The 22075-nt window shown below is 29.4% G+C and overlaps 1 protein-coding gene across 1 annotated transcript; it reads right to left on the minus strand.

Moving 5' to 3' along the window:
• Positions 1 to 218: 218 nt before the first annotated feature.
• LOC105635491 (protein S-acyltransferase 8) lies at positions 219 to 9343 on the minus strand. The gene is given in 6 exon segments (XM_012218563.3): positions 219 to 590; positions 592 to 1104; positions 1654 to 1887; positions 2024 to 2329; positions 4045 to 4230; positions 8940 to 9343. Coding segments are annotated over 6 exon segments (1299 nt in total). The 5' UTR covers positions 8979 to 9343; the 3' UTR covers positions 219 to 569.
• Positions 9344 to 22075: the final 12732 nt, after the last annotated feature.

The raw sequence follows: 22075 nt of genomic DNA on the forward strand, positions 1-22075 counted from the left end.
TATTACATTTGAAGTAACTTGTTATCTCAAATAAGAGTAAATTAAGAAAGAGGGAAGTGAATTTTTTTTTTCTTTGAATCACTTGGTAAAAAATATAAATGCATTGCAACAAATAGAAGACTATTACAGTCCCTCGTAGGAATATCTCAGTTACAATAATGAGCAAGTCGAAGAGAATCACCAGAGAAGAAAGAGTTCACCACACTAAAATGATGGGATCAGTTTCAAGTCTTTTAGTAATTATTTACAGAAAGAATAAAGCCAGCACTACAGATTCAATCCAAGGTTATAGGTGTCTAAGAATTTAGAAGAACCAGAAAAAAAAACAAAAAAAACAGTATCCTCTTATCTCCTCAAAACAATTACAAACACATTCCTATTGACTGCAAACCCAGCGAAAAGACAACACTAGCCCTCATGCCTAAAAACCGGGAACAGTTTTCGGTTCCCATTAGATAATTGTAGGTATCTAATCAAAAGCAACTTCCTTCAATAACAGGAAGAGAGCATCAAAAACAATTTTCAATCGCCCATGTAGATGCCAGTCTAAGATCAGCAGATAAACAGAACTACCTATCATCATTGCCGCGGTTCCTTCGGGGTGACGTAGCTTCTGCTTTCAGTGACATTAGAATTGGCAAGGACCTCTGGAGCAATTTCCCAGCTCCCACTTCTCCTTCCCCAACTGGAGTGTCGAGTGTCTGGTCGAATTGTGGGGGCTCGATGATCTGAATTCAGAACTGAGTCCATTTCTGAGGTGTTATGTGGAGGCCCATTACTCCCTCTGCTGCGTATGTCCTCGTCAATTTCTTCAATGTTACGTCGTTGGGAAATTTTCAATAGATCTTCACCAATCTCTAGATCATCTTCGACCTTTGTACGTGGATCCCCGCCTAAATCTTCTGCTCCTGCTCCTGCTTCTGCTTCTGCTTCCCGAGTGCTGGGCAAAATGGGCCTTGGTACCTCCTCTTGAACAAAAGCCCGGAAGTTGTTCTTCGAGGGCTTAACCTTCGTGCAAAATACTTCAAGAAAATTATCAACACAACCCAAGTTGTACACATTGATCCTGTTGTCTGCTCTGTACCGGAAATTTTCATAGGTAGTCTGGATAAGAAGTAAAAACAGTTTTTAACTGGTGTAGAGCAGGCATAGAATGGCATCATCTCATTACAGAAAAGAATTATAATGTTTAGGGTGTGCAAAGATCCCCATGCCATTATGGAAAAGAAATCATCATTTAAACATAAATCCTTGAAGAAAGTCTTTCACATTTAATCTTTTCTAGGATTAATTACATTTTAGTCCATTGCATTTGAAGTTGTACGATGAGTATCAGAGGGATGTATGATTAGTATGATGAGAATTTGTCTGGGACTGAAGCTGTACTGCTAAAAAATGTCTCTTTGGTTAGTTTAATGCTTCAATGGATTTACCAGGTTCATCAATGGTGAAAATTTTTATATTGCGAACAACTTTCATTTGTATAGATTGTTGTGACCTCAGAATCCAAAAGATTGATAATGACGCTTATAGTCAATAAAAGGACAGGACCTAACCAGAATCCTATCACATATTTTTCTAAACAAGATCTTCGATGAATCAAACTCATTACATTTAGATCAAGCCCATAATAATCCAAACAAGAGAACTGACCTGGTTTGAGCCAATGAGGTACAAATGGAAGCCAGTAAGTCCACCGACGAACCAGAGGGATATAAAACAATAGGCCATCAGAATGACAGATGCAGGCGATTCTTTCATTGCCCTCCAGACTGTGCTTTGATAATCATCCATTAAAATTTTAATGTACAAGGCTGACATGGCGAACACATAGATACAAAGAAGAGTTGATGATGAAACAAACATGAAGAAGTAACGGTAGTTGCGCTGCACATATCATCAGACTCAGGTCAAATATGAAGAATCACTACTGCAGATTGAGTCAAAACTATGTAGTTGATTGAGAACCCAAAAAAAAAAAAAAATGAACAGTGAAAAATTTAACAGTATACAAACAGCATACCAAACCAATGCATTGGCCCACCCAAGGGCAATGATGATCAAATCGTTCCACACAGTTGTTACAAATGGAACAATGTGAGCAACGGGGAGGCCGGTAAAGCATGCACGTGTCACAATACTTCACTCGAACAGGAATCCCATTAACCATAACTTCCTTTGTCCGAGGGAACTGAAGACTTGGTGTTTGTCTTCCTCCAATCTCAGCTGACATAGAAGTATCATAGCGGAACTCTTCTTCTGGTGGATGAGAATTACGTGGAATAACACCAGGGTCCCGGGCTGATGTTAGAAAGAGAAGAACCAGCACCTGTCAAAATCAACATAGGATTAAAACAAACACCAGATAACCAGTGGGGATTATAAATTAGAATAGGAAAATAAATGAAAATATATTGACTACCCTAACTATAACAAACAGGGTTAGTAATGGAGGTCAATGGACCTTCACTTGAGAATACATCTATCAGTAAGTACCTCAAATGTAATACAAACTATATAAAATTCACAAATAAAAAAGATAAGTAACAAAAAAAATACCAACAATCATTAATAGCAGAAGCCTCAGGCACATTCTACTAGAACATATCGATTGCGAGCCAAAACCAAAGATGATAATTTCGAGTTTTCCTAGTTAAAAATTGGGAACAGACATTATGCAATAACAACAAATACTAAGCTTTAATCCCAATCTAGTGGTCGGCTATATGAATTTTACGTTTCCATTTTGCACTGTTCATATTCACACTCTCACTAATATCCAGAAACAGTAGATCTTTTGAAACAACTTCTCTCCATGTGGTTCTAGGTCTACCTCTTTCTCATCAACAAAAATTCATAAACCATTTTTCCATCATCAAATCAAAGAATTGAGTTCCTCTGACCTGAACTCTCAGCTTTAAATTTCAGTTAACACCATCAAATAATTTAAACTACCGGACCAAATAACCATCAAATTTTCAATTACTTGAAAATGTTATCAAACTTCATCTGAAAAACATTTCTTTTTTATTTCATCAAATCCAACAGTACTTCATGCAAAAGATCTTTTTTAACCCTTCAAATCAAAATATTACCAGTTCAACTAATTGCATTAAAATAACTTAAAAAGAAGAAGAAGATAAAAACACAAGTTTCCGTGAATATTAATAATCTAAAGTCAATTATTACTTATCAGTTTAATAAATATTAAATGTTTGAGGCAAACCATGAATCTAGAGTCTCAGTAGGTGATAAATTAGAAAAACGCCGAATGTATAGGCATGAAATTTTTAACTTTGAAATTCAATAGAAAAGATATAAGTTTATAGGATATGTAGATATCAAAAGAAAAATACAAGGTTTTCTAAAATATGTATAGGTCTGAGGTTATTTTAGTCCAATAAATTAGATTATTTGAAGGAGCTAAGTTGGTTTAATACGGTCAGGGTGTTCGATTGAAGGAAAAAAAATCTATGGATATAATGTATGCGGAAAAAATTAAATGGGATAAAATGGATTGATATTGGTGGGATCTGACTCATTATTAGGGATCAGTCCTGAACTTGATGGATATGCTTATCCTTTTTGAGATTCAAAAATATTTATTTAGTCCTAAAATTCACCTCAGGTGAAATACTAATGTTAATTGGATGATATATGGTCATCTCACCAGTCACCATCAAAGGTCATAGTCTCTCACCTGGCTCAAAAGAAGCCAAGCCCCACCAAATACAAGGTGGATGGCCACTTGTTGCTTCAACATGCATATTTTGTGCTGAAGAATGATACACAAGTGATTACTAAAATTATAAAAATATATATCATAAAATGACTGCAAGCATGCTTCAATAATAAAAGATTAGCCACACATGTCAAAATATCAGAATGGACCTCAAAGTTATTGGATACTGGTTAGTGATAACAAAGGTTCAGTTCCCAGATTATCATCCTCTCCACAAGTGGACTTATTCAAGTACATGATGTTCCTCTAGACTCCTAGAATAAACACCAACAATCAAGTTGCATGCAGTTTAGCGAACTTACATAGATAGTGAAGACAATTGCTACCACTAGGACTGCATATCCTGCATTATGTGGAGAGAATGCATGTCGAAGATGCCTCGCAACAAATACACAAAAGATTACTACTGGAACAATGATCAGCAATAATGTGACAATTAATGACCGAGCATCAGGTCCAAATATCAACCTCCCACCAAGGATGAACTTCTGTAAAATATGGACACAAGAGACAGTCAGATGTGGAGAATATGTCAAAGTAAATAGTCTTGATTGGTCAAAAGAAAAAAAAAAAAAAAAGAAAAAAAAAAAGAAAAAGAAAAAGATTTTTCTTTTTGGTTATTGAAGAAGATAGCCTCACAGAAAGAGGGAGGAAGGGACAAACAAAAAAGCACAGAGAGAAACATCAAAACCATTATCATAGAACTTCAGAGTTAAGCAAGTAGGCTTAGAGAACTGCTATAATCCATTGACAGTAGAAACCTATCTGGCCATTATTAGCAAAATAACTAAAAAAGCTGAACATAAACACGCTCTATCAGCATTGCACTCTTGTAATAAGATGTAAGTTAAATTATTTAATAGATGGGCATCTACCACATCTGTAGTCTCATTATTCATGGCCTTGATACAAAATTCGAAACAACTTGTACATAAAGTTGTGTTTGTTTCAATAGATTAAACCCAGTAAGACAGCACAATCTCCTTAATTAGTAAACCAATTGGATAGGAAATGAGAGAAAGCCGATCCTTTTCCTATCTGGTCCTTTTTCTGCCTCTCCAGTGGACAAGCTATTTAGTCCCATAGCCAAAAATAATGAATTTATAGTTCAAAACTCCCCAATAAAAAATAATAGACACGTCATTATCCTAAAAAAATTTAAATTGAAATAAATTAACTTTTTGTGTATTTTATTCAATATATGCTCAAGGTTTATCTATATATTTATTTTTCTTATTAATTTAATGCAAGTTTTTCCCATTATGTACTTATCTATTTAATATATCATAACCAATGCACAATAAAAAGCACAAAACAGCAAAAGACTTGATCGAGTACCCTTTACTCATCAAAAATACCAAATGGTCTGATTCCAAATAGAGCAAGAAACAGAAGCAATGGAAAAGGAGAGTAATTCACTATATCTAGACCATAGGGAGTAAATATTGGAGAGTGCCTCAATAAGTCCTCTTACATACATCAAAAAATTGGTGATTGTTCTGTTGAAAACTACTGAGAAGAAAACCCTAAATTTCTACAGTATGATAAATTCCAAGTTTGATTAGGCAAAAAAAGCGGGGCAGCATTACAAAATCAAAGTTCAGAATATTTTGCAAGGAAAGCACTATAAAGAGCTACAGCGCATATGGAAGACAACAAGAGTTAAGTATGCCAAGGAGAGTAATTCACTATGTCTAGACCATAGGGAGTAAATATTGGGGAGTGCCTCAATAAGTCCTCTTACATACATCAAAAAATTGGTGATTGTTCTGTTGAAAACTACTGAGAAGAAAACCCTAAATTTCTACAGTATGATAAATTCCGAGTTTGATTAGGCAAAAGAAGTGGGGCAGCATTACAAAATCAAAGTTCAGAATATTTTGCAAGGAAAGCACTATAAAGAGCTACAGCGCATATGGAAGACAACAAGAGTTAAGTATGCCAAGTAAAGCAAGCTTTATTGTCTAGCTCTCATTATGATCAGAATATTGGGATGACTCCAACTGATTGAATGCCAGAAGAAACATGAAAACTTCTCATGGGTACCTTGTGACATTTTTCTGTATGTTGAGTCTCAATTAGCCCAAATATGAACTTAGCTATATGATCTAAATTAAATGAATAACTAAAGACAACCTTCATTAGAGAAAAAAAAAAAAAAAAGATACATTTATCTTTTCAGAGAAGTGCTTTGGATGTACCAAAACCTGCCCTCAAAATGGACAATTTAATAGGAAAAATCAAATATTAGCAAGTAAGGAAGATTAAGATAACTTACTAATCAGTTTCCATTTTTTAACGAGTGTGGCATGTTCTTGTACTCCATCCAATGGAGGAATCGATCTAGAATATATTCCATCGGTATACATATGAATAGAAGTATAATGTGAATTTATATCATATAATATGATTACGAATAAAAGTATATTAAATAAGAACAGAAAAAATAAACATTAGCTTAATTTTGAATTTATTATCATACTTAAATGTATTTTATGACTTTGTTCTCTGCATGTAAAATAATTTTTTTCCATCATTTTTTTCTTTCTGTTGTAATTCCAATACATAATCTATTGATTATAAAACATATAAGGTAAAAGATTTAATTATTATTATTATTTATTAAATATACCAGAACCAAAGAAACAGAAAGAACTAAATCATCAAACTGAATTGGACCGAGTTTTTATCGGTTTTGATTCTTTAAAAGTTCAGAAGGTTCTAGTCCTTGAATTGTCTTAGGACTGAGGTTTGGTCCAGCCCTGATATTTTTAATTCACGAATTTACAGGACCATGCAGAACCATAAATTCAAATCAGAAAGCCTAATCAACCAAGACCAGGCATGTGCTTTCATGGACTTAAATGCTCACAACACAAGTAACTGCAACTATCGACAAGGTGTCCTGCCATATCACAGCATATGCACCACTAATAAGAACCTAACCAGTAGTCACAACCTTATAGGATGATACAGTTGAAACTTCCACCAAAATTCATATAATTCAGTGCCAATGTTTCAGTTCTAAACTTTAACCAAACAACAATGAGAGAAACTTTACCCCTGATTCATATAATTTGTAATCTACAGTTACAATATCATCCATAACAACATATTAGATTCAGGCATGCATTATATAGCATGTCAAATATCAGATTTCAACCCAAAAATTCTTGTATTATTTGCAATTTCTTGATGCATGATACCTTATGTAAATTTAAGTTGGTAAAATATCAATTAAATTGTAATTCTAAACTATCATAGAGACCATGCTAATCTATTAAACACCAGAATACATTATAACAAATCTCAAAACACCAGGCTTACTTATCTGCTACTAACAGAAAGTAAAGCATTTGTTTGAAGAATACAAGCTGTATAAGCCAAGATTATTTTCTAAAAAACAACATGACGCCAGAAAGATAAAAATGCATAAAGAAAGAGAAATGCCTAAGACACTTCCATATACCTTTTCCTTTCAACTCGTAACACCACGCAAGAATACCAGAATACACACAACTGACAAGCTAACTCATCTTAATATGCCCATTTAACATAGTTCCGTACCTCCATCTGACTAGAAAAAACAAAATAAAAATATTTCTTTCTCTTTCTATAGCAATCATGTAATCACAGGTACGCCTAAGGAAGTAGTCTCTAGTTCTGTATATTATCATAAATCAACCAAGACTATTTAATTGGAAGTTCCTAAAAGAAGAAAAACAAAAGAAAAGATTATGGTCAATAAAATGTAGACAGGATGCTAGAATTTCTCATGATCTCTTTATTTCATATTCGTCAGTCCTCATCATGCTTAATTGTTATAATATTTATACACAAAATATGGAGGAAAACATGTCTAGTCCATACCAAGCATCTTGTCTTACAATGCATGTTACTAATGGCATCTTGCAATTGCCCTGCTTGCCTGAAAGTAGAGCACTATTTTTTTTCTTTATTGCTATGACCTTAAACTTTAATAAAAATGTCCTATCTCTTCCCTTGGCAATTTTATTCCAAACACAACACCTCAATTCCCAAGCCAAGATGGTGCAGCATTTCAAAATTCAAACTGAAGAAACAGCTGTTTTGTCAAGCATGGTATATCCTATCAGACTTGCATCATCATCAAATATGCACTGTAACTCCATCCACCATTCTGGCATTTATTACTCGATTGTTGAGAGCACGAATCTAGAGTCTAACACGCAGTAACAGGTTAAGATGATGAACCCGGAGTCTAGAAAGCAATAAACTGTAACAGTTCAATCATTCCATTGAATTGATCATGTATTTATCACAGCTATAAGAGGCATGCCTAAGATTAGTGAAACGAAAGGCCATTTCATTTTAGTCTATAGCCATTAATTGATTTGGTATGTGCCCGCATGCATATGCATGCACAGAACATCACAGATGCTATTGATAATAGCACCAGAAGTCATACCTCTATTATAGAACTTCTTTAATTTTTAAATTTCCAAATTAAAAAGAAGTCGAAGAGAATCATCTCAACATCCTGTCATATAATCATTGAGAGAAAGAAGTATAAACTCAGTTTTAGGCTATATGCTTTTAGATACTCCGGCAATGAATGAATACCAAAAATAAATAAATAAAAATAAGCACAGAATACCAGCAAGCATCACAACTACTTTAATGTTTCCAATTCAGTAGCATGACTTTTCAAACATCAAAAACACAAAATCAAAACCACACAACTTCACCATCCATTGCTTCATTCAGTGCTTCACTCATTCACAAGCCCCTTAAACGCAATAAATCAGACACGCTTCGGTCACTTACCAAACGAAGAAATTGACAAAAATAAAATGGAGTACATATATTCAGCTTTAAATGATCAACCACTAAACAACTGAAGAAAGCCAAAAAAGAATGAACGCGATGAAACCTGAGATAACAACGTAGCAACTGTTGGAATACCTAAAACCCCAACTTCCCCCTAGTTTTATCCACATTTTATCAGCAAACAAACAGAGAACCACTACCAGAGTGGTAAACTTTCATAGAAAGAGTGAGAAAACAAAAGGCATAACCCAAATTCACACTGAACCAACAAAACCCACCAACAAGTAAAGCAAATCTAAACCAAACCCAGACGCTAAAAGCCAACCATTGATTATAAGATTCAAGACGAAAAAAGCAAAAAACCAATCAGAGCATATAAAGCGCTTACATTACTTCCTTTCCACACTTCATACACGCGCTTCGCCATGATAGCAGCCTACACGCGCCGCCTCCTCTCTTCCTCCTCTATTTGTTCCTCCACTTACTACGCAGGGACGGAGTTGAAGGTTTCAAACTTGTTCTTTCCTCTGTTCATTTCAATTCAAATTCAATTTCATTCCAAAAACACCCAACCCCAAAATTAAATCAATCAGTCGCCAGGTGAAATCACAACACAGGGTGATTGGAAGAGTAAATATGGGGGTTTGGGCCTGGATTTTTGGGTATTTTAAGACAAATTATTACACACTGACTCAATGAGATAGACAAAGACAATCAGCGATATGGCGGTCTGTGGGTTTTGGAATTTTGGGACTTGAGTGAGCGTATGTGTTCGTGATTTTTTTTTTCAAAATAATAAATTTTCTGCTGTAACTTCTTTTTTTTTAATTGAAAAACAAAAATTTCAATATATTTTTTTATGTACAGTGAAAGTTTAACAAGTGTCATAACCTAAAGATAAAATATACCGTATCAGAATATAACTCGTTTAATTTCTTTAATTTATAACAAAATCAAAGTAATTTGAGTATATTGATCTTCATCTTAAAATTAAGGGTAATTTGTGATTTAATATAAATTAATTTTTTTATGACATGTGTTATACGTTGCTTTTGTTTATTATTTACCCTGTTGTTTAGACTCGTTTGTTTTTTTTAATGTTAAGTATTGGTTATAATTTTTCTTTTATATTATTTAGATTTTATAATGTTAAAATATAATTTCATATTGAGATTAAGATAAATATAATGGTTAGTTTATATTATATTTTATAAATTAATGCAATGAGTACTTTTATTTTTATCATTTTTTGCAAATGTTTATTGCATGTTATTTGTACTTATTAATTTTTACTCATTACAAGTAAATATAATTTAATTTATATATAATTTTGTACTAATTTATATATATATATATATATATATATATATATATATATATATAATCTTTACTAATTTTTTTTATATAAATTATAAATTATCAACCGTTTATATCCATCTATAATCTATCTAAATAAAATTATTAATTATTGTTCTAATTTTAATTTATCAATACTATATATAAATGTAGAAATAGGAAAAAATAATGGAATTTTCGATAGCACCTTTAATGAAATTTGAATATTTTAAAATAATTTTAGTTATAACCATTGAGAAATTATATTTTATTAATTCAATTGGATATAATTTATTAAAATTATTTTTTAAAATAAATACATATGGATAATTAAGCATTTCAAAATTTTAAGTTGAATCATTTTTCAATTTATTTTTAATAAAAATATATATGACAATGAGACATTTGAAATTTTTTATATTTTATTTTTTAAATATTTGATCATGTTTTTATTATAATTTAAAATATTTTATTTAGGAGAGAGATAAAAAAAGAAAAAATATATATTTTTTACAAAATTCTTTTTTTTTGTGTTTATATAATTTGATCGGATATATTTTTAAAAAATGAAATTTCAAATAGAATATACAAAACTATGCCTACTTTTTATAATTCATTTTTAAATAAAATGAACATATGTGTGTGGAATAATGAACAGTTAAAAATTTTAATTTAAAAATATATAAAATATTTTGTTGTTCTATCTATATATATATATATTGAAAAGTATTTATTGAGTGATATTGTAAAATGGTACATATACACTTATTAGGTGATATTGTAGACTCTTAGATTAATGACGACATAAATTGAACCGAATGTGTGTGTATATATATACACATTACTGTTTTATTGATTACCCATTATATTCACATTAATCTCATATGGAGTTTTGTTTTAACATTATAAAAATCTAAATAATATAAGACAAAAATTATAATCAATATTTAATGTTGAAATATAAATAACAAGTAATGTGAGCAAGACATAAAAATTGAACGAGTACGAATAACAAGTATAATCAACATACAATACACATCATAAAAAAATTAGTATATATAAAAGTATGATGGAGAACATTGAGTTCTTAAAATATCCCTGCTAAATTTATGGATGGATAAAAATATTATTGAGAATTTTAATTTTATTGGTTGAAAAATAAAAATAATTTAATTTTGATTAGTTATGTTAATTTTCTATTTGAATCTAACTTTTTTTTGGAAGTTTAATCTAATTTTAAGTAGGAAATTATCTCGTTTAACCCATTATAAATTAACCAAAAAATACAATAAAATATTATAATTTAAAAATTTTATATTAATCCCATTATACTACTTTGTGTGTGTGTGTGTGTATACATATATATATATATATATATATATATATATATATATATATATATATATATATATATATATTAGTTATAGATATATATTTATAAATATTACTTTTAAGTATTTGTTTTAATTTAAATTTTAATAATTGCTATGTAATGTTATATATAAAAAAAGTATTATGTTAAAAATTTTATATTAATCCTATTATACTACTTTCTATACGTAGGTAATATAAATTAATTATTAATATAAGTATAAATATTACTTTTAAGTATTTTATTTTAAATTAAGTTTGAAAATTTGCTCATTCTACTCAATTAGGAATATTAACTCGATTAGGAATAAGAAATTAACGTAAATAGACCTTAAGTATAGTTCAAGGAGTATATAACACTTTTAGTTATTAATATATTTATCAATATTAGTTTTTTTATGACGTGCGTTGCATATTGATTATGTTCGTTAGACACTCATTTTTTACGCTGTTTTAATTTTTTGATCTATATAATATTAAAGCATAAATTGTTATTTAGATTAAAATAAATACAATTTGTTAATTCGTAATAGACTTTATCATACAAGCTCCTAGTAATGCTACTTCTTACTTGCTATGTTATTTCTTATGTGCTTAATTTTATTTTTATATAATGAAGTGGTTTTAAAATAAAGTTCAATCCAATCTATATAAATAATCCTTTAGTCCCTAATTTATAAATATGGATTCTTAAAACACTAATAAGTGCCCAAAAAGAAAATCAAGTCATCACTCAACCCCCAACCTCTTGCCCTTAATCCCAAATCAATATCTATAAAATGAAAAATTATTTTTTGCTAGTATTTAACAGAAAATAAATGAGAAGATGATTTAAATTGATAATAGTAATCATTTTAGTTATAATGATAGTATTACTTACCCAGTGCAGTAGAACGAATATATGATCATACACACAAATTTTTGAAACCGAAAAAATGAACCAAAACATAAATATATAGTTCTAGTTTTTTTCAATTTGATAAATACTATTTTCTTTCAAGTCAAATAGATTTAGGATATAAAAGAAAAAAATATAATAAAATTAAAAATGCGTAAGCAATTGGCCATCTATTTAATGCAAGAAAAATATAAATATCTTACTAAATTAAAGTGAGCCATATGAGATGAAAATCTCATATACGGTTCTGGAACGGAGATTCTTTGAATCGAATAACGACCGTAACGAATGTCTGCTCAATCTGAAGGAAATACTGGTTACAAATTAATTCAATAACGAAAAAGAAAATAAAATATAAAAAATTGTTATTAAGAATAAAATTCTTTTAAGAACTCAAAATATAATAAGAAATAAATTATATTAAAAAAATTATCAATTTGAATTTTAAAAATCAACCCTGGAAAGACTATAATTTAATGAAATTTGATGTTGACGGATAAAAAAAAAAAGCCAAGTCAATAAATAAAAAATACAAAGTAAATCATACTAGGATCCAATATTGGTCGGTTAATGAATTTATTCAGGTAGTTTGTTTCTCTATTATTCTAAGTTGCAAATTTAAATAAATAAATAAGTAAATTAAGTAATGAGAAAAAAGATTACATAAAAGAAACATTATATGATCTCCAAATAAATCCTCAATTTTCTCGACAACCATACATAAACAAAAAGAATATATTTTTTTCTTTTTATCTCTCTTCTAAATAAAATATTATGTATATTTATTTTTTTAAAAAATATCCAATCAAATTATATAAACATAAAAAAGAGTGTACTTTTTCTTTTTTTATCTCCCTAATAAATAAAATTATTTTAAATTATAATCAAAATAGAATCAAATATTTAAAAAATAAAATATAAAAAATTTTAAATCTCTTATTATCATATATATATATATATATTAAACAATAAATTTAAAAAAGACAAAAGCTAAAATTTTGTTCTTAATTATCTGTATGTATTTATTTAAAAAATAATATTTATAAATTATTTCCAATCAACTAATAAAATATAATTTTTTAATTGGCTGTGACAAAGATTATGTTAGGATATTTCAAATTTTAGATAAACTATCTATAGATATAGATAAATATTTTTGTTAAATTTTATTTTCTATTTTATATCAAACAATATATCTTATATGTATCCTCAATAAATAATGGAATAATAAATTATATTTATCTTTTTAAAATAATTATAACTAATCAAATTAAATATTTAATAAAAGTAAAAACAAAACATATTATATTCTTCTCATATTTAAAATGTACCTTATATAGTATAATTTAACCAATTAAAATCAAATTACTTTTATTTTTTCAACCAATATTATCAAAATCTTAAAGATATTATATTCTTTTACCACATTTAATAGATACCTTATTTATTATATAATACAGTTTCTTAGTTTATCCAATAGAATTTGGATTTGACTAGAAGTTTTTTGGAATAGAAAATCTTGATTTTGTAATTTTTCCATGTTGCCCTAATAATAGTATGTATTATATTCTTATTTATAAAAAAAAAAAACATTAAAATAGGAGAGAATTATTATTTTATCCTTCTATTTTGTTAAAATTATTCAAATAAAAAATTAATTAGGACCATATGAATTTTTTATACTTTATTACTAACATTTAATAAAATAATATTAAGACTTGTTTTTCAACATCATTAAAGGTTTTAAATATAATAGCAAAATTTTTAATAAAATTTTAATAGTTATTTATTAGTTAAAGAATAAAATATTATAAATACACATAATAGTATAAATAGTAAAAGAAAAGATCGAAATAGTAGCATACAAAATTTTCTGATTAAGATTTTTAATAATATATAATATTAGTATTATATTTTTAAGGTAACATACTAAATTATATATAATATATTTTAAAATTTTTTCACGTTGCAGAAATGAAGTTTTTTTCATAAAATTATTTTTATATAGCATATACTTTTTTCTTTTTTTATCTTTCTACTAAATAAATTAATTTAAATTATAATCGAAATAGAATCCAATATTTAATAAATAAAATATAAAAATTTTCAAATATCTCATTAAGATATATTTATTAAAAAATTAATTTAGAAAAAGAAAAAACGTAAAATTTTGAAATGCTTAAATATCTATATGTATTTATTTAAAAATCAATTTTTATAAATATATTCAATCAAGTAATAAAATACGATAATTTAATTGGCCATGATTAAGGTTATTTTAGAATATCTTAAATTTCATTAAGGGCGATATTAACTCCTTCTCACATTTATATATAGATATAATATATATAGATAGAAGTGTAGATTAACAAACGCACTATTAGAAGTGTAAATTATGGTTGTTAAAAGAAATGAATATTTTATATTATGGTTTTTTAATTCAAATAATCTATATTAAGGTATTTTCTTAATCATAAGAAGTTTTTAATCTCAATTCGTGTAGTTTTATATTGCGTTTGTTAATATTAATAAATATTTTAAATTTATGATGATTAGTTTAGATAACAATATCATTTAGGATGATTTATTAAATTTCTTATAGTGCGTTTGTTAATATTAATAAATATATTAATAATTCAAATCTATCTATATTATATATATGAAACTGAAAAAAAAAAAAAAAAGAAAGTTTCAAAGTGTTGCATTCAATTTTTCTTTCTTTAGAAAATTGTTATTTATATATAAATATATAGTTTTTAAGGCTTAAATGCTTATGTGACAACATATTGTAATATGAAATTGACCACGTGTCATTTTATTCTTTCATTAAAATTAATATTTTTTTATTTAATGAAAATTAATTTTTTTATGAAATAATGGAGTTACAAATTAATAAATTTATTTTAAAAAATAATAAATTTAATGGATGCATTATAATTAATCCTTCTTACATTTAATAATTGAGTTTTGTATTAAATAGTTATTATCTATATAAAAAAAAACTAATGGAGTTATAATATAGTCATAATTAATAAAAATGAATTAAATAATATAGTTACATTAATAAATAGAATTAAAATATTAATTTCAATTCACTAAAATTTTATTTCATTAAAATTAAATATTCTTGTATCTCATCTAATTTGAATATTCTTATAATAATTTTATTGAAAATTACATTCAATTTAATATATATATATATATATATATATATATATATATATATATATATATATAAAAGCAGAGCAGTTTGCATTATATGGAAGCCAAGTGTAAACTCTTGAAATTGCCAACTATGAAGAGGACAACAATTATTTAGCATGGTTGTAAGAAGATAAGGTGTAATGATAATAATTGTAAGAAGATAAGCTATTTTATATTTTTTAGATAATGTTTTTATCATGATAATATCTATTAGTTACATCCATCAAGATAATATATGAAATTAAATTAAAATACAAATAACCTAAACCATAAAATAAGGAATACTTAATTTTTTATTTTAATAATTACCTTGGTACATGGGATAGTTTTATATACCAAGAGTTAGGTTGCACGAACACGGGACATGAGATACATAACGTACGTGATATATGATAATAAAAAAGCAATCATTTATAATAAACTTATTTTTTATTTTAATATAATTAGTTTGAATCAAAATCAAATTAAAATACATATAACCCAAATTATAAAATAAAAAAATATTTAATTTTTATTTTAATGATTACCAGGTTGTTTTATATATCAGAAGTTAAGTTGCACAAACACGGGATACGAGATATGGAAATGTATGGGATATGATAATAAATAAACGATCATTTACAATAAATAATAAACATAAAATAAAAAGATATTTAATTTCTTATTTTAATATGATTAGTTAAATTCTCAAAATTATTATTACTATTGAAAAATCTATATCTATCTATATAATATATAAAAGCAGAGTAGTTTGTTTTGTATGGAAACCAAGTGTAAGTAGCACAGTTTGTCACTTGATATTATTTTGGATTATAGAATGACGAATGTTAGAATTTACACAATTTAGCACAATTGTAAAAATTATACAAAGATTATCTATAGCATTTAATATATTAATACAATTTTATTTCTTCTTACAAAACAAATAATAAGTAATCCGCACGCTTAAAAGAGTGTGAATAAACAACACATTTTTATTAAATCAACAAATACATAAGCAATTTAAAAAATATAAATTGGAACGTACGAGATATGGTAATTTTTAAAAAAGTTGGACATCAACACACTTAGAACATACTACACTAAATAAATAATACATTAATATTTTAAATAAATAAATAATAAATTTTATAATAAATTATAAACATAAAACAAAAAAAAATTTAATTTCTTATTTCAATGCCACAAAAAATATTTAATAATACTTCATTTTTTATTGGTAATAAAAAAAATTTGGTTGATTAACTTGGTGTATAAAGTAGTCTCATATATCAAGACCTGAGTTGTACGGAAACGGGACATGAGATATGAAACATATGAGATACGATAGTTTTTAAAAAAATATAGGACATTCACTCACTTAAAATACACAACACTAAATAAATAATATATTAATATTTCAAATAAATAAACAATCATTTATAATAAACATAAAATTAAAAAACACTAAATTTCTTATTTCAATGACAAAAAAGTAAATTAAAAAAAAAACACTTCATTTTTATTGGTAATAAAAAAATCTTAGTTGATTAGCTTGGTATATAGAATAGTCTCATATACTAGGAGTTAGGTTGTACAAACACAGAACACGAGATATAATAATTTATGAGATACAATAATTTTTAAAAAAGGTAGTACATCCACACGCTTAGGACACAGTACACTATATAAGTAATATATTAATATTTCAAATAAATAAACAATAATTTATAAATAATATAAATACACAAAAAACTTAATTTCTTAAATTCAATGATACAAAACAAATTTAAAAAAAAATTCATTTTTTTATTGATAATAAAAAAAAACTTTGGTTGATTAGCTTGGTGTATAGAGTAGTCTCATATACCAGGAGCTATGTTGCATGAAAATAGGATATGACAATTTTTAAAAAAAGTAGTACATCCACACGCTTAGAGCATACTACACCAAATAAGTAATACATTAATATTTTAAATAAACAAACAATCATTTATAATAAATCATAAAATAAAATAAAAAAGTACTTAATTTCTTATTTCAATATAATTAGCTAAATTCTCAAAATTATTATCATTATTGAAAAATATATTAATAGTGTGTATGCATTTTTTATGTAGGTTATACCATGCATGACTTTTGCTATTGCATACCTTATGAAAAGCTTCGCATGATACTTAAGAAGATATATCTTAGCATTGCAACTTTTCGGTATATCTCAATAAGATACAATTTATCATTTTATTATAATTTTACTATTTTTGAATGATGTTATAAGGTACTATTTCATCTTTTAATATTATCCTGCGTATCGTGCAGATTACAAGGAAAAAAAATATTATATTTCTAGATAATATCATGTATGAGGAAAAAAACTAAACTAATATTAATAAGAAGAAATTATTTTATTTGGAAATAAGAAAGGAATATAAGAGAAAAGAATTCCGATAATTTTCTCTTCAAATTAGAAGAAAAATAAAAAACTATAAACATAAATTTATAGGGAAAAAATAATTTTATTTTTTTTATATCCAAAAACAATAAGTAACAAAAGTTTTTTCTAAAAAAATTTAGTCCCATCTTATTTTTTCTTATTATTCATTAATAAAAAATATACAAAAATAAATTAAAAGAAGCATTTCATCACGCGATACGATAACGTAGACGATACGATAATTTTTAAAAGTAGGAGATTCACACGCTTAGGACATACTATACTAAATAAGTGTAACACATTAATATTTCAAATGAATAAAAAATCATTTATAATAAATCATAAACATAAAATAAAAAAAATACTTAATTTCTTATTTCAATATAATTAATTAAATTCTCAAAATTATTATTATTATTGAAAAATACATTAATAATGTGTGTGCATTTTTTGATGCAGGTCATATTAGGGGTGTCGAAATGGGTCACGACACGCGAACACAATTTGCCTGACACGTGAAATAAATGGGTTAGAGTTGAGGTTAAACGAGTTCGTGTCATAAACGAGTCATCCATTTATGACACAAATATAAACGTGTTGTGTAGTGGGTTGACACGCAATTAGGCAAGTGAACCGTTTATTAAGAGTACAGAGGTATAAATACTCCAACTAAAACCTATTTAAATTTTATTGTTGTGTTACTTTTTTTATTTTAATTATGAATCTTGAAGAATTTATTCATGTTAGGTGTGAAAATTTATTTTTAAATATGATTGGAGTTAAATAGGTTAAAAGTTAAAAATACTATAAGCAGGTTAAGTGGGTAGTATATTAGTCAACACATCCACTCAACTTATTTATAATATTAAGTGGATTACATGACTTTTATATGGGTCAATACGACTCATTTAACCTATTTATGATATTAAGCGGGTTAAATGTGTCGTGCTCATATCTATGTTATATTTGTGTCGAAGTTATAAAAAATTATTTTATCATTTAATATTATTACGCGAATCGCGCGTGTTCTAACACTAGTTTTAAAAATATAAAATAATACAGTCCACGCATCGCCCATATACATGACTAGTAATTAATAATTTTTTTAACCTATAATCTAATCTAATCGTCTAACCCACTCCAAGCACGTTATTATTGACAAAGATAAAGCTCCCACAACTGAATATTGTTAAGAATAGCTGTCATTTCTATTGTAACTGCACTTTGTTATTCTGCTAATATCCTAGCTGTAGTTATTCTTTAAATCTTGTAATTTATTAGTTATAGCTTATCTCTTATCTGCAAAAGTATTATTTATATGCCTTGAGCCTTAATGAAAAGAATGGCCTTCACTCATCCCACTTCTTCATGGTATCAGAGCCCTTGATCATAACATATTTCCTTTTTTTTTTTTCTCTCTTTCTTTCCTCTCTGCTGTCGTGTATTTAATGACGAGCAATCAAGTTACCATCCCCAACACACAACAACCAGACCAGCCTCTTACTGTCATCAACATTACCAACGCCATCAAACTCACCTCCACAAATTACTTATCATGGAAACTTCAAATGGAAGCTCTGCTCATCGGATACGATCTATACAAATTCATTGATGGATCTTATCCTGCTCCCCCACCAACTATCACAGCCGACACAATCACATCACCCAACTCAGCATATCTCACATGGTTTCGCCAAGATAAACTGATATTTGGTGCTCTAGTTGGCTCACTTTCACATACCCTTGTTCCTCTAATCACCCAATCTAAAACCTCCGCTGAAGCATGGCAAGTTCTCGCCAACACTTATGCCAAGCCCTCCCGTGGCCACATCAAACAAATCAAAAACCAACTTAAACACACCAGCAAGGGTACACGATCAATTACCGACTACATGCAGTCCATCAAAACACGAGCTGACGAACTGGCTGCCCTTGGTAAACCCATGGATCCTGAAGATCTCATCGAAACGATTCTCGATGGCCTTGACGAGGAATATAGATCAGTCATCGAAGCCGTTAATGGACGCGACACACCAATTTCCTTTGATGAACTTCACGAGAAACTCATCAACAAAGAACTTTCTCTCAGAGTCCACAATGCTGATTCCACTCCTTTCCCAGCCACAGCCAATCTCACTCAATCCAGACATCACCACCAGAGACAATCTCAGCGCGGCCAACCTTGGTCCCCATCTCCCTCTTCCTCTTCCAACAACCCAAATCGCCCTCCACCACGACCATACCTTGGAAAATGCCAGTGGTGTGGTACCAAAGGACATACTGTCATGCAATGCTCTGACTTCAAGAAATTCCTACCATCTTCTCAGCAACCGAGAACATCCCAAACATCTCCATGGCAACCACAGGCTCACACAACCACTGTCGGCAACTCAGCAAATCAGAATTGGCTCCTTGATAGTGGCGCATCCCACCATGTCACTGCTGACATTGCCAATCTCTCTCTCCATAGTCCGTATGATGGCCCTGATGATATTGTGATTGGCGACGGAACAGGGCTACCCATTACACACACTGGTTCTCATTCACTTTACACTCCCACACATAAATTTACTCTAACCAATGTTTTATGTGTACCACAAATCCAACGAAATTTAATTTCTATTTCTCAATTCTGCCGCACCAATAACACTTCTATTGAATTTTTACCTGATTCTTTTCTTGTGAAGGATCTTCGTACGGGGGCAATTCTTCAACAAGGTCACAGTAATGGTGGTGTGTATGAGTGGTCGGCATCCTCTACACAAACTGCTCCAATTTTAGCCTTTTCTAGTGTCAGAACTACATCCTCCGTATGGCATCATAGGCTTGGCCATCCGTCAGCTCCAATCTACAATCACATTGCTTCCAATTTTCATTTAGATGTCTCTGGTCCTTCGTCTTCTTTTGAATCCTGTAATTCATGTCAATGTAATAAAAGTCACAAACTTCCGTTTTCCCTCTCAACTATTATTAGTTCACATCCTCTAGAAATTATTTTTTCTGATGTCTGGACTTCTCCACTTCACTCTACTGATGGTTTCAAATATTATGTCATTTTTGTCGATCACTTCACCAAATATATTTGGCTCTATCCTCTTAAACATAAATCACATGTCCATGATGTTTTTATCAAATTCAAAGCCCTCATTGAAAATCATTTTTCATTAAAAATAAAAACTCTTTACTCGGACAACGGCGGAGAATTTCGGGCTCTCGCTTCCTTTCTCGCCAACAATGGCATATCCCACCTTACATCACCCCCTCACACACCTGAGCACAATGGTTTCTCCGAGCGTCGCCACCGTCACATTGTTGAAACAGGCTTGTCCCTTCTTACCCATGCTTCCATTCCTTTATCATATTGGCCTTATGCCTTTTCCTCTGCAGTCTATCTCATCAATCGAATGCCCACACCCACACTTCAATACTCATCACCCTATGTCAAGCTTTTTGGTCACAGCCCTAATTACTCGAAACTCCGTAGCTTTGGATGTCTTTGCTATCCATGGTTACGTCCCTATTCACCACATAAACTCGCACCCCGTTCAACCCCCTGTGTCTTTTTTGGCTACTCTTCCACCCAAAGTGCCTATCTTTGTTACGATCCACAGTCCAAAAAGCTGTACACCTCCCGCCATGTCAAGTTTGTAGAGTCCATCTTTCCTTTCACCTCCCTCCAGACATATCTTGAACGACCCACTAATGCTACTGTCTCTGACTGGTCCTCTACCATCTCATTTTTGCCGACGCTCCACACATCACCGGTGACCTCTACTTCAACTCCCCCTTCTGATGATCCTTCGCCCCAAGCTGCTCCATCCTCATCACCGGGCATCGACCAAGCTCAAGAACCCTCACCAGCCACTCCACCGCGTGTCATTGTCACACGCTCCAAAAACAATATATCCAAACCCATCACCAAACTCAATCTCACTGCCCAACTCCATCCCCACTCTGATTTGCCACCTACGACTGTCAACCAAGCCATGAAGGATCCAAAATGGCGTGCTGCTATGTCTGAGGAATTTGACGCCTTAGTTCGTAATGGGACTTGGGAACTAGTTCCCTTCTCTTCCACACAAAACATTGTTGGCTGCAAGTGGATTTTTCGTACAAAATATTTATCTAATGGTTCAATTGACAGGTATAAAGCTCGGCTCGTTGCCAAAGGATTCCAACAGCGACCTGGCATTGACTACCATGATACTTTTAGTCCTGTCGTCAAGCCAACTACGGTGCGTCTCATTCTCAGCTTAGCTGTCAGTCGTGGTTGGTGTCTTCGGCAATTGGATGTCAATAACGC

The sequence above is a fragment of the Jatropha curcas genome, chromosome 9, assembly GCF_041381405.1.
Source record: "Jatropha curcas cultivar XTBG-Jc1 chromosome 9, XTBG_Jcur_1.0, whole genome shotgun sequence".
NCBI classification, from domain to species: Eukaryota; Viridiplantae; Streptophyta; class Magnoliopsida; order Malpighiales; family Euphorbiaceae; genus Jatropha; species Jatropha curcas.